This window comes from Prinia subflava, chromosome 1 (genome assembly GCF_021018805.1).
Source record: "Prinia subflava isolate CZ2003 ecotype Zambia chromosome 1, Cam_Psub_1.2, whole genome shotgun sequence".
NCBI classification, from domain to species: Eukaryota; Metazoa; Chordata; class Aves; order Passeriformes; family Cisticolidae; genus Prinia; species Prinia subflava.
Window position 1 is genome coordinate 143,895,777 of NC_086247.1, and position 13,844 is coordinate 143,909,620.

Genomic DNA, 13,844 nt, shown 5'->3' on the forward strand with positions numbered 1-13,844 from the left:
TTTTAGAATTCAGCCTACTCTGGAAATGTAGTCTAATTCTTTAAAACCAAAAAGGTTTAAAACTTCCTGGCTGCTTCTTTTTATACAGGAAGGAAGTCTGAAACCACTATGTTTCAAGATGTCAGCTTTGATAGTTTTTCAGATGTCTAAAGAAATAGAAAATGCTATAAAGTATAGTAACTGAATTAGTGCAGGGTTAAACAATATTATTTTATACAAATGTAGCAAATAGTTTAGCTGATATTAATCCAAAAGCATTCCTTGATTTATTTACTACTGATTTAAAAAAAATCTCTTAGTATTTACTCATTTAGGAACAGTATTTGGAAGGTTTGCCAAGTGTAGATCATGGCAATGTTTTTCTCTTAGCAACTGCCATTCCTTATCTGGTGCTTGTACTATAACAATATCTGGGGGCTCAAGATGACATTGGAGCCAAATGGTGCTGTGGGCTGGATCAGTGGCTTTTGCCAAGAGGCTTTTGTGGCCTCCGTGGATTTTCAGGCAGGAATGCTCGACAGAGGAATGGTGGCTCTGCCTGCAGAGTGGATGTCAGCACCGGGCCATCTCTGCTGATGGGGCTGCACAGCCAGGCACAGACTGAGGATGAGTTCATAATGGGCATGGAGGTGCAGCTCAGTTGCTCATACAGCTTTTTTTCGGTAGTGCTGTTTAGAAATTAGGTTTCTCAGGTACTTTTGGAAGCTGCAGATCCATGGATGTGGAATGGTGGGTTGAGATAAGGAGATAGGATTTATGTGGTGGAGTAGGCGAGGGGACAGCCTGGAGAGCCTGGCTTTCCCTCTGCTGCCGTGCTGTGTGGTTGAGCTAATTTACCTGGAGACTGGGATTTCCAGAGGCTGCTGTCCCTCCATAGGGCTCTGTTTGCCTCCTGGTAGCAGTGGCTGCATTCTGCTCTAGCTAACGTTGAAAACCCTCAGAGGAGGACCTGATGTTTCTTCCACCATTATTTAAAATGCCATCATATCAGCTGTCTTTCTTTTGGAAGAATGCTCTTAACTGGTTTGGTGCTTGAAAGCCTCTCCACAGAGCAGCCCCGTGGTGACGGCGCTGCTGGAGCTTGGCCCCTTGCCTGTGGCTGTGGTGGCCGGAGCTGAGCTGGGCTCTGCTGCCACGTAAAGGCTGCAGTGCAGTACAGCAGCGGCTGCTGGGGCCCTGCCAGGTGACAGAGCCTCTGGGCAGGTCCTTGGGATCAGAAATGGTTTTCTTGGTCACCATAAATCTCCCCCAGTTCTTTGTTTCCCAGCCAGTCATGGTCCGTGGGGTTCAGAGAGCAACTCTCCCTCAGAGACCTTCAGCATCTTTCTGGAGAACAAGTGTGTTATCTTCCCTCAGCTGGGTGATCAACAAACAAGGAACTGAAACATCAGGTCCATTCCAAGTTCATTTTTCCAAAAGCCTTTCCCTGTGGCCTTTAGATTAGATAAAAGCAAGAAGCTTGAGTTCCCCATCCCAATGCTGAAAACCAGAGCTCCTTCTCGTGTGCCAGGACCTGGCCTTTACTGTTTCCACACTTGTCAGTAATAAAAACCCACCTAAAACCACCAGAATGGATAACACAAAAAATGTGCACCAATAAAATTTTATAAAAGAGCAACATTCATTGCTAGGGAATGTGGTGTAATATATTCAAAGGCACATGGATGTGTTAGGAATGAGATAGTGTCTCTACAATTTCTACTGCACCAGAATTCTCCTCTGATTAGATAAGGATGGGACAAATGGGTTGGGCCAAGGTTATTAAGTCTCTTGTTTCTCATGAGCTTTGTAATAGGCCTTGAAGATGACCAGAGCACTGCTTGGAGAAGTGTAGTACTTAAGAAAAGTGAGACCAATGAGCTCTAAAAACTGAGTTTTCCAGATGTTCGGAATGATGTGGGAAGTAGCAGCATAAATGAAATTGTGCTGCTTCTGTGTCTGGGAGTTCATGATGTCCTAGAAGTAAGACCAGCAAATGACAGCGCATGCACTGCATGGACTCATGGACAGGTTTTAAAAGGCACAGCAGCAGGTGAGCACAGGGCTGGGAGCTGAGAAATGCAGTGTTTTGAGAAATGCCATTTGTGGAATCAACAGCTCTCAGATGGTGGCATGGAGGAAGGGTACGGCCTGTAGGGTGGTTGTGGTACCTGCGCTCCCACCTGGGGGAGTACCTCCCTTCTGACACTCTTGTGGTGATTTTTTTTTGTCCCCATATTTTAGGTGGTAGAGGTGAAAAAGAAAAAATTGGTCTGGTACACCAATCTTGGAGAGCTGCCAGCCCCTGCCCCAGAGATCCCACCACTGCAGGGAACAGCGATTTTCCAAGTGCACTCAGCACTTCTTCTAAAGACATCTTAAAATAGGAGATACTTGGAGGTCCTGCCAAAACTACACCTCTCACAGCTCAAACTCCTGAGCCACCTTTCCCACACTGGTTCAAAGGGGAAAAGACAGAACAATTTATACTGAGCATGAAACTGTTAAACTTCAGAACAAATTTGTCAGAACAAATCATCCCAGGCCAGGTTTGAGGATCATTTGAAATACAATATTTAGGAATGAAAGAACATTCCCTGTAGACCCAAGTCCTCGAGATGCTGGCACCAGACCTTTGGTAGCTGAGCTGCTCTGCTCTAGGAGCTTCAGTACCTGCCTCACCAGGTATTTGTTCTCATTTACCATGAGGTAGGTGTGTGCATGAACCCTACCAAAGGTTGGTGACATCTGTAAGCTCTTTAGCTCTTTACAGCTTACCTCACGGTGATTTGAAAATATACATATAACATATATACAGGTAACATATATTTAGCAGTTTTGAAAGGACATTCAAGATCTCACTCTGCAATCCTGTCAGAACTGACAAAAAATAATTATACTGACACTATGAGAGTTGTGCATGCTAAAGGATGGGATGGGAAGATGTGAGGAATCATTTTCATTGAACCCTCATCATTTAGCATTTCTCCAAAGAATGAGCAGAAAGAAAAATATGTTTAATGTGCTGTGTATTACAATGGGACAGCATGTAAAAGTTCATGTGACTGATCATAAAACAAATAATATTTTAATCTTAAATGTGAGTGAGGGTTACATGTAGAAGTTAATTTGAAATCATTAACCTGTCTGTAAACAGGCTTATTCAGAAATTAATTAATCTCCTGTCTGATTTACCTTGCTTATAAATTTCAAGCTACAGCACAATCAGGACAAAAAAGAAGTTGAAGAAAAATGCTGGCAGATATATAATTTATATGACCACATCCTTGCTTTTGACCCAGCAGAAAAAGTTTATGAAGATAAGTATAGAACTCTTGAGAAAAATTATTTGAAGATCTCTGGAGAGAAACAGATATAAAGTTAGTTTAATTCAGATTGAACAGGAAGGGGGCCTGAGATGAGATCACTGTGCAAAGCTGACTTCCAGATTGCATTACAAATGGGATAATAAATAAATGGAGGGATGGAAATTATTAGTGGGAGACCTGCATGTTGGGGTTTTATTTCACTTATGAGTAGAGTTAACACAATTTTAAAACTCTCAGAGTTTTGAGAAAAACATTTTAAAATTAACTTCATTATAATACCTGAAGAATCCAAATTTTAGTAAAAACTATGCCTTCCAGCAAAACCAGCAGTGGAGTCAGAGAGAGTTGAGTCTGTTGTTTTGGTGTCCTGTTTCCAGCATGTGAGCTCTGTGTTTCACAGTCTGCCCATACAGCTCTCCCAGCCACGTGTTCAGCTTCTCTCTTCCTTCTACCCACAGTTATGGGACTGCACATCTTTTCTACTTTTTCAGACTTTTGACTGCCAAAAAGTGGTACAGATCAATATAATTCAGCCCCAAATTAATGAAAAGACAGCAGAAGTTTCCCTGGCATATCCATGTATCCCCAGTTCCCAGTAAAGCCAGAGGCCTAATATATACAGCTTAAATATCCCAAAGACTGAAACTTGCACACATAAGTTGTTTTTTGAAAGGTAAGCCACAGTTTATTTCTGTTAGTAACATCCACAGCCCTGTTATAAATGAGAGTTATCTTAGAGCAGCTGTTCTTGCATTCAGTCATGTGCTGACTGTTGTGAATGCCATATTTCAGAATTAATAGCACACCTGCTTCATGATGGAGAGAAATTAGGTGTCACACTGTTTGGGCCATGTGCTTTCCTGTCTTAATACCCAGTGAGACTGTGAGAGAATTCTGAGACTGCTTTATTATAGCATCAGCCCCCAGCAAAGATCTGTTATTAAATGGACTCACCTGCACTTTCCCAGGGGTGAGATGATTTCCAAGGGACTGATCTGTGTTGGATGAACACAGCAATTTTTATGAAATCACTTGCCCTGTATCTGCCTGACAATAACTCAGTGTGTCAGGCCAGGACAACCAAAAGGCAAAACCCAACTGTAATCTGTTCTGATAATACCACATGTACCATGTTTCACCCTATTTAGTATATCCTGATTTCATTTCCAATAAATGTAGCTACCAAGTTATCTCTATTCAGATTATTTACAGGCTGCTTATTAGGAATTCTCAGTGTATCCTTTGTTTCCATGGTAGCTCTAACAAAGGTCTGATTAAACTCAGAGGCAACTTTTGTGCTTTCAACTACTGGTTTCCTGTAAGACAGCAATTACCAACCTTCTCTCTGTATAATTACTTAGCACACAATTGCTATACTTATCATTGTCTTATCCAGAATTTTCAGCCAGAAGTCACCTTTGATGATACTATTTTTCTATAGTATCAGCTGTTTCCCTGTAATAACTAGAAATCGTTTTGATTATTCTGTTGCACTATGTGACGATGCAGCAGAAAATGCCCTTGCTTCCATTGCCTCCTCTGTCTGTTCTTCCAGCTGTTTTCCTTGATGCCATCACAGATGCTTGCTTCCCTGTGACAGAGATTTATTTGTGATTTTACTTCTTTGTTAAATGGCTGACTTCAGGGCTGATCTTTTACTGCAATATAAACGAGACATAACTATGTGCTATATGTACCTAAATAACCTCTCATTAGAAATCCTTTGGCATTCTCAACTCATTAGAGCAGAGCATCAGCCTTCTTGATCTTATAATCTGCCATTCTCTGAGTGAGTTAGTTCTGTTTGAGGGCTGTCCTGTAACAAGCAAGGAGTCTAAACCTTCTCAGTCCTTAGGCCTGTCTTACTCCCAGTTGTGTCATCCATCATGTTACCAGGAATTGGCTACTAATGCAAAGGAATAAAGATTGTTTCCAATGGCTATCTCAGAACAAGAAGAAAAAAAATATGACAAAAAGACCTCAGGGGAGAGGAATGAGAGGAATTACATGAGCCAAAAGGAAGAAACAGAAGAGATGGATGAGTTCAGATCACAACTAGGTTTGTCTCCAGGCAGTTTTATTCTTCCCATAACAGGAGGGATGGAAGCAGTACCATTACCTCACAACAGGCAAACCAGGCTGCAGAAGATGATAGGGGCTCTGTTAGGCAATTCTGCATCTGTACAGAAACCATTAGGCAACAGCTTGTTTTTTCATATTTGTGTTTCTTAAACAGCTGGTGATTGCATATGAAGGCTTTATAATACCTGGGAGATGGAAAACGTGAGCAAAACCAGAAGAAGGAATATATTTTATTAGAAACAGAGGCAGAGACAGATTCTAAAATCTTGGTTCTACCAGTGCACAACTCCTGTCTACAGCCAGTCTAATTTCTTATCTTAAAAAGAGACAGGGCTGCATGGTAAATGAGATGCAGGAGAACTACTTGACACACAACTGCAAGACTTGATTTAAGTACAAAAGAAGATAGTGTTTTTCTTTTGTGTGCTGAGGCATTTTATGCAAAGGCTGTGAGGAACAGTTTTATAATTTGGAATTTTTTAATGTAGGTGTTGCTTGCCATGGGAGGAGTACCCTGTTCTGTGATCCATGCAGAACTCATACCCAGATCCCTGATCTCTGAGGAGGTACTGCTTTGCTTACAGTATTTTGAGTGTTTGACATGCCTACGGAGCAAATGCAGCTAATATTGAATACAGGAAGCTGCTGAGGCAAGTTAAACTTATGTAGGGAAAGAAAAATCCTAATAAGCTCTCCACCTTGAGGAAGAATGCAACTACAATTTGTTGAATAGGGTTTTTGTTCTTTAAAAAAAAACATTTGAAGAAAAGGGAGCAAGTTCATTCTACTAAAAGCTGCAAAGCTCTTTAGGAGAACTAGGAATTTACAGCATATTTCAAATGTCTCAGTTGCAATTCAGAGCTTTAAAGGATACTCTCTGTGGCCCAAGTAAGGAAAGGGGCATCCCTGTTCATGGGGTGTAAGGGGTAGGGCGAGTCAGGATTGTGCTCCATGCCAAATGAGAATGCACTGTTGTAAGAGCACTCTTCTAGCAGCTGTAGAGGAACATGAGATGCTGCAGCAGGGCTCCATATGTGGAGCAGGAAATGGCTGGCCTTGTTCATCACACAACAATTGTTTCTTGCTTCAGGAAAAGAAGACTGATTTGCTTGTGGAGACAGCTGAGTCAAGAAGGATCATACATACTGTCGTCCCCAAAGGAAATGACTAGGAGAGGGCAACTTGTCATAGAGGGAAGCCTCCACTTGTTCTAAGTATGCATATATTTGTGCAAGGAGGAGAGAAAGTATGTTCTCCAAAAAAGGCTTCATGGAAGTTCCAAAGAGATTATAGTATCCCAGAGCTTACTGAACTGCTTACTAAATAAAAATTTGTAGTGTTCCCCCCAAAAAAGATTTCCTGTCATTGACAGTGTATGGAATAAATGGTTAAAGAGCCCAGTAAACAAAGAGTCAAAAGTATCAGCAGTCTGAAATTAACAGTATTTATTTCTGCATTTCTGAGAATTACTATTTGGCCTTTGACCACTGCCCAGCTATCAGGAGTTAATACAGCTATCTCCCTAACATCTTCTGTCACTCAATCACCCCATTTGAGAAAGGTGTCCATATCAAGCTGGTTTTGTGCAATAATGTCTGTTTTAGTGGTGTTTTATTCTAAGCCTTTCCAGTTAAGCCAGGAGCACACTGTTGTGCCAAGTTATGAGATAAACCAGATGAGAAGAGTGACTACACTGAGCAGAGCACCTCCCAGGAAAGCTGGGCAATTCATTCTGTTGATGGCACGAGGAATTTGCAACAGCTGAGATTCACTATAGTTTCTGGTTATAGAGCTCATTGGCCAAAGCCGTAGGTCATCAGTCTGGAAGTCTGAACTTGCAGACTCTGATTCTCTATGCCAGTTTTAATTTCTCTGCCCTTTGTTTTGAGACCTCATCTCTTGAATAATAACACATCATTAGCTCTTTGAAAGGAAACTTTCTCTCTACCACCTGCTTTTTCTACAGTTCCACTTCCTTTCTGTTTCACTTGCTGACTTTATACCCAAAAGTATGCTTGCCCTTTCTATGCTGTCACAGAAAGTAAAGGAAGATAATAAACAAGTAAAAATGCTTGAATGCAACAGGGAAAAGACTGGGGACAGAGCTGTTGTGTCTGCAGTTTGCAGCCCATAAGAAATATGTCAGGTTGAATGCTGAACACCAGGTTGATTGGTGTTAAGCAACAAGCACAAGTTAAAAAGTGAGCTTTCCCAAGCTTGTTGCTTTGCTCTTTCCCATTTATTGATTCTTTGAGTACAAACACACAAATTGGATTCAATGTGTGGTTGTCCAAGATAAAACAGTGGAGGACAATAGCAGATAAGTCACTGTGCCTTAGTTCCTACTGCTGTAGACAGAGGTAATGATATTTTGCTCTATTTTTCTGCTCTAGATTTTCTACTAAGACATTCTTGTGGAAGAGCCAGGTGGAAAGAGTAAAATGACTTTTTTACCTACAGAAGAGCTTTGAAGGGTCAGGATCTGGAGTCATTTTATCAGCTATAACAGTGTAGTTACAATGTCACATGAAAGAACATTTTGCCTAAAAGCATCATTTTTCCACTTAGACACAGGACTTTCTCAGAACACTTGAGTGTAATTACATCAAGGTATATTTCTGTTTGAAACTGTATCAGAAGTTTATAGTAGGTGAGAAATTACAGCAAGCAATATAAGGAAAGACAGAAAAAGTGTTCTTTTCATGTTTTTTTTTTAATGCTGGCATTTTTCTGTGTGTTGTTTCTGGACCAAAATCCATACTTGATCTTTTTTTTTTCAGAAAAAATCTTCAGGAAAAATTAACAAAGAGAAATCTGTGTTTAATAGCAGTACTCAATCATAGTATGATGAATTCAGTTAGTCTGATTATGTCAGGGTAGATTGAGAAGGAATTCAGACACTTTTGTCAGACCTGCAAGACAGGGGCATCACCCTACCAGAGATGGTTTGAAATTCTAATGTGATGTTCTTGCTGATGCTGCGTGTGGTGTGTGGAGAATACAAACTGCTTTGTGATGATGAGATTTGGGGGGATAGCAGTTTCCTGTCCCAAAGGAACTGGGATATGTCTTTGCACATATGCATCACAAATATTGTATCCTTTCTTTAGCAAACAAGAAAGATCCAGTTCCTATTGTATAAATTCCTGTTGCAAGTCTCCTTGTATTTTTTCAGCAGCTGTTAGGGACAGCTTTGAGGAAGCAGTGAATTATATACAATATGATGAACACCACAACCCATATTTGACTGAGGTAAAGAGCTTCCACACTCCTGTTCAAATTCATGAGAAGCAGATTACCAGGGATACTGGTGATGAATGTATATTGCAACTTGGATTTAAATCCATGCTTCACTAAAGTACAAAAGAGATTACTAATTGCATTTTGGTTAACATTCCTTGCGCTACATAAGCAAAATTGGTTTGTAGACCAGAAAACCTAGAGAAAAGCAAAGTATGTGTATACAAAGTGCATATGTGAAGCTGGTATTTGCAGGGAACAAACCTCTTTACTATTTCTAGCATAGATATTGTAGCCCATGAGTTGCTCTCAAGTGCAGTTCTGAAGTACCAGTCTGGCCTTCCCTCACCTCTCTGATTTCTCAGTACTTTGGGTCTTGGTCTCAAGGCATGCAGGGCTTGAAGGCTGTTCATTAACTTAACCAAGTCCCACTCTGCACAAGACTGTCCAGACAGGTTAAGAGCATCTTCAGAACCCACCAACAGGCTTTCATTCAAAAGGAAGACCATACAATCTTTTTAGGCTGTTATTCATTCTCCACCTAATCCTTAGCCATTCTTTATATGCCGAGAGGAACTTTGTTTAGCCAAGAGTTTTATTCCTGAGAGAGAACAATGGGGAAAAGTTTTTTACCCAAGCTCGACTGTTTATGCTGCATTTTATTTCTCTCACCCTAAAACCCTGTAAACTCTTGTTGATACTCCCTGGACCATCTCTGGATTATCTGTCCTCAGCATTTTCTAGACATGTGTACCAGGATTTTTTGGTTGCCTCCATAGTCTGAGTAATGCCTTCAAAATATTTGAGCTTGCAGTTTGGGCTGGGAGCAGGTGTGCATGTTCCTTCTTCCCAGTCAGCTTCCCTCTTGTTTATTCAGAGTTTCTCATCTGTGACATTGTTTTACTTTCCTGTGAGATTTTGGGTTTGGTTTTTTTTAGCAATCTATAGTGGTTTATTCTGTGGGGGCCCATTACAAATAAACATATCAAGAATGTGCCTTATTAAGAAAACAACAATTCTTGGACTCCTGTGGACTTATTTGAAAATGAAAACCCTGCAGAGTGTTTTTAATTAAGCTGATGAGTCTACCTTCTTATATCAAAAGAGCATCAAAGAAGAAATCAAAGAATTCACAAATTCTGATTCAGCGCCCAGCTGTCACTAAACATTTTAATGATTTTCTGTCAGCTGTCCTTCTTTAAAAATTTTAGCAGAATTTCTTCTCCCTCCTGACACAGTTAAAAAACAATCCTATATACAATAATATACAAATAATCCCTCCTGTGTTGAAAGCAAATTCTTTTTCTTCCAAAAAATTGATTTTTTTTTCAAAAAATTGTTCTAGAGTGTTGGTTTGTTGAACTTTTTTAAAGGGAAAGCTCTTTTTTTTTACTATTTGATATCTAATTACTATCGTTTGAAGGAAAACCAAGAATTTTCCCTCTTTAACAGATAAGAAACTATTAGGGAGCGTGTTCAGTCCTGTGTACCTTATTGACATTAGTGTGAAGTGAACAGATAGGAATTTATCTTGGGGTCATGCTGTTAGGTAAGACATTTTTTATTTTCATAGTCTGATGCTTTTCATATAATTTTTCTGATACTTTTCACATAAACTTTTTGTCAGTTTTTAATTATAAGGAAGACCTTAAACTTTCTGTTTAAAAATAATGACAGGAGAGAAATTGTTCTCTGGGTTGATGATAACATTGATCTTCCTTCATTTTGGTCCATTAGCTGCATGGTTTTTTCTCTTTGAGAGTGATTTTCCAGCTTTGTTTTTGGCTTTTCTTTGCCGATATTCTCACCCTCTTCATGATTAAAAAAACTAGAAAAGAAAACACAGAAGCAGCTGATAATGTAATTTTCTTACTCTTTCCTGTTATGCTTCTACTGAGAGCTGCTTAAACCCTGGCAGAAGATAGGAAACACCATTATTGGAAATGAGGCACTGCAGCTTATCAGCAGCTTATCATCTAATGATCCTAGTCATCCTTCCAGGTTGTTACTCACAAATTACTTACATAAATGTGATTCAACCAACACTTCTTTAAATAGAGAAGGGGTAGATATATATATATATATATAGATATATAGATATATAGATATATAGATATATAGATATATAGATGTACACACAAACACACACTCTTCTCTTTCCTGTTGCTTTTCTTGGAGCACATGGCCTATTAAGAGCTGCCTCCACATCCATACAGGAGTAGGATAATGACAGCATCCTGCCAACCCAGCCTGTGAGGGTGATGTCCCAAGAGATGCAGCAGAAGTGGCATCACTCTGGATTAGACCTGATTCACTGTGCTCCTTATCCACAAATGGGAACACCTAAACCATGCACACAAATTGCTGTACTTTCTACAGCTCACCACTGACAACTGGTTAAAAGGCAAGATGTCAGATGGTCAATATACGTGGCAAGAATTCTTCTTTACACACAAGGAACTCCTGTTGGCTGCCACATCTTTTGCATACATTCAGCTTATGTGAGTCTTGTCCCAAATCCATAGAAATATGCAGACAAACAGTGCAAGGCAGTAAACTAAAGGCAAACTTACTTCAATATGTAGTTATGGTAGTAATTAAAAAATGGTGCATAAAACAAATCAAAGGTATCAAAAAGTCACTCACATCTTCTAGACATGATAAATGACCTTTTTCAAACTTTGGGAGGCAGGCAGCTATAAATACATGGGAAAGGTAGAGAAGCTTTCACCTCAAGGAGAAGGGATCTGCTGGGTACTGAGGAATGGGCTGGTGTGAGCTGTGTGTAGCACCAGATCTGTGCTTAGGGTGTTTTTATTCCTCATTTCACCTCAGGCCAGCCCTACATAGTATTTATTTCTCTGTGAATAATGCCAAGTGACAGTGGCAGGAGATGCATTTGGGAATGAGGGACCTGTTGTTATTTCTGTTGAGGCATTTTACATACCTTTTACCCTTCAAGCAAATGTTCTTGTTCACTTATTTTGTGTGACTTTTGTGTAAATTGGAAACCTTATGCATTTAAAAAATGGGCAGTGTTAATACACCACAGTTTCACTGAAAACAACAGTGGTCACTGAAGTAACAGCTCCTGTTAAACAGAGGTTTGCTCTGGGGAAGTGATGTTTCTGCTCTTCAAATACTGCAGCACTGTTTGGGAGTATCATACAGCTCAAAGGGCTTGTTTGTTAGTACAGCACTTTTCTCTGTGGCTACTTTTTCTGCAGTGATGAGAACTCCTGCAGTTCCTCCGAGATCCCGCGTGTTCCTGGCCTCCCATCTCGGGATGTGCCTTGTCAGCCCTGCTGGCACGTGTGTGTATCTGTGCCAGGTGTGCTGGCTGCACAAAGAACAGCTCCTTTCTGTCTAACTCTGGCTTCAAACCTCTTTCCTTCCAGATGTCCACACAGAAGCAGTGCAGGCAGCCCTTGCTAAACATAAAGAAAGGAAAATGGCAGTCCCCATGCCCTCAAAGCGACGTTCATTGGTGGTGCAAACATCAATGGATGCCTACACGCCTCCAGGTGAGTATCTCTCTGTTTTTATGAGAATTTTAAAAATGGTTCTTTGTGTTGCTGTGAACTGCTACTCTGTCATCATAGATAGCAATGGACATGTCTTCTGATGCACACCAAGCTTAACTGAGTTATGTTTGAAGAGAAGGTGAACTGAGTAGTGGAAAAGTCAACAGGGATTGCTTTGCCCTTGGTGATACCTTAGCTTGCATTTCCTTTTGGGCTTCCAAGGACTTAACTGTGGCCTGCTTGTCATATTTTATGATAGTCTAACTTCCTTTCTCTTTTCTGGTTTATTCCCTAACAATGTATTATTCCCTAACATTGTCTTAGCAATTAGTCATGCCATTCCTTTCAAGGAAATTGAAAATTCCTTATCTGCTCTTTTATCTACTAGACTGTGAAAATACCCCATATCTCATGCTTCTCATACTCACTGAATCTGGCTGAGACTCCCATTCACTGAGTATTGGACTTTGTACAATTGGAAAAGTGTCTCACAGACTTTGTGGAGTGAGCTTGGGAAAGTTTTTTTTATATTCTCTTCTAGCTGGAGATGTTCAGAAGATTCTGTGTTTAACATTATAAAGGAAGACTTTAATTATCTGGGTTTTTTTGGTGCAATAATACACATGCCATGACCTTAGAGCAGGAGAGGTGCATAGTTAGCAACTGGTTTAGTTTCAGGGCTTTCAGTACTGCATTTTCTCATTATATTTGCCTACCTTCCTGAGATTTTCTTAATGTCACTTTCTTGAGGTGTTTGATACGAATATGAGTTATTTCTATTAAGAAAACCCCGAAGCACTGCAAGTTAACAAGCTGTTTTTAATTACTAGATACTTCTTCTGGTTCAGAAGACGAAGGCTCCGTACAGGGCGACTCCCAGGGAACTCCCACCTCCAGCCAGGGGAGTATAAACATGGAACACTGGATCAGTCAAGCGATCCACGGCTCTACCACATCAACCACCTCCTCCTCCTCAACACAAAGTGGAGGCAGTGGTGCTGCACACAGACTAGCTGATGTTATGGCTCAAACACATATAGGTCAGTATACAGATGTGTTGAGTGTGTCCAGTTTAACATGAATTTTGACTCTCACATTCAGCTGATGCTATATGAAGTCATACAAAAGTCTTTTTAAGACTTTGTGCTTCTTTGCTTTTTAATATTTATGTCTATTATATGGAGAGATAGTCCTACGTTCCTGTTTCAGGAGGGGAAAAAATAGCAGTTTAGTTTGGGGGTAAGCTTAGGTTGTGGCAAATAGGGTCTAGCTATTGGTTACCAAGTGCCTTAAAATGTGCAGTTGCATGACTTCCATTACTTAGCACTATAAAGGTCTCTGTAGGATTCATCAGTAAAGAAAATCAGTGCATGCATCATTAGGGATTGCTTGCATATGAGTTTCCCCCACTGCTACACCACTTTAATTACATAGCTTGAATGATTTTTGATAATTCTGTTAACAGTAGTCCTCTTAAACATATTTTTTCTGCCCTTAATTGAATTTAGAATACTTGAACTGGGATATCTGGCGATTATACTCTGTGGGAGAGACCATTACATAGCTTCAGAGAAGGGAGCTGTTATTATTAATAGCTTGTTTATTTCCTTTGAAAAGATCCTAGGAAGTCACAGCTTTCTTTCCATTAGGGCTAAGCTTCACAGACACGATTTCTAAATGTTGTGCCACT

The 13,844-nt window shown here is 40.1% G+C and overlaps 1 protein-coding gene across 5 annotated transcripts in view; it reads left to right on the forward strand.

The window, feature by feature from the left end:
• DIP2C (disco interacting protein 2 homolog C) overlaps positions 1 to 13,844 on the forward strand; it is a 308,853-nt gene that overhangs the window by 179,633 nt on the left and 115,376 nt on the right. For all 5 annotated transcript variants that reach the window (XM_063415559.1, XM_063415579.1, XM_063415569.1 and 2 more), the window contains 2 exons: positions 12,029 to 12,154; positions 12,985 to 13,194. In XM_063415559.1, the coding sequence (XP_063271629.1) occupies positions 12,029 to 12,154; positions 12,985 to 13,194 (336 nt within the window). The remainder of the gene's footprint in view (positions 1 to 12,028; positions 12,155 to 12,984; positions 13,195 to 13,844) is intronic.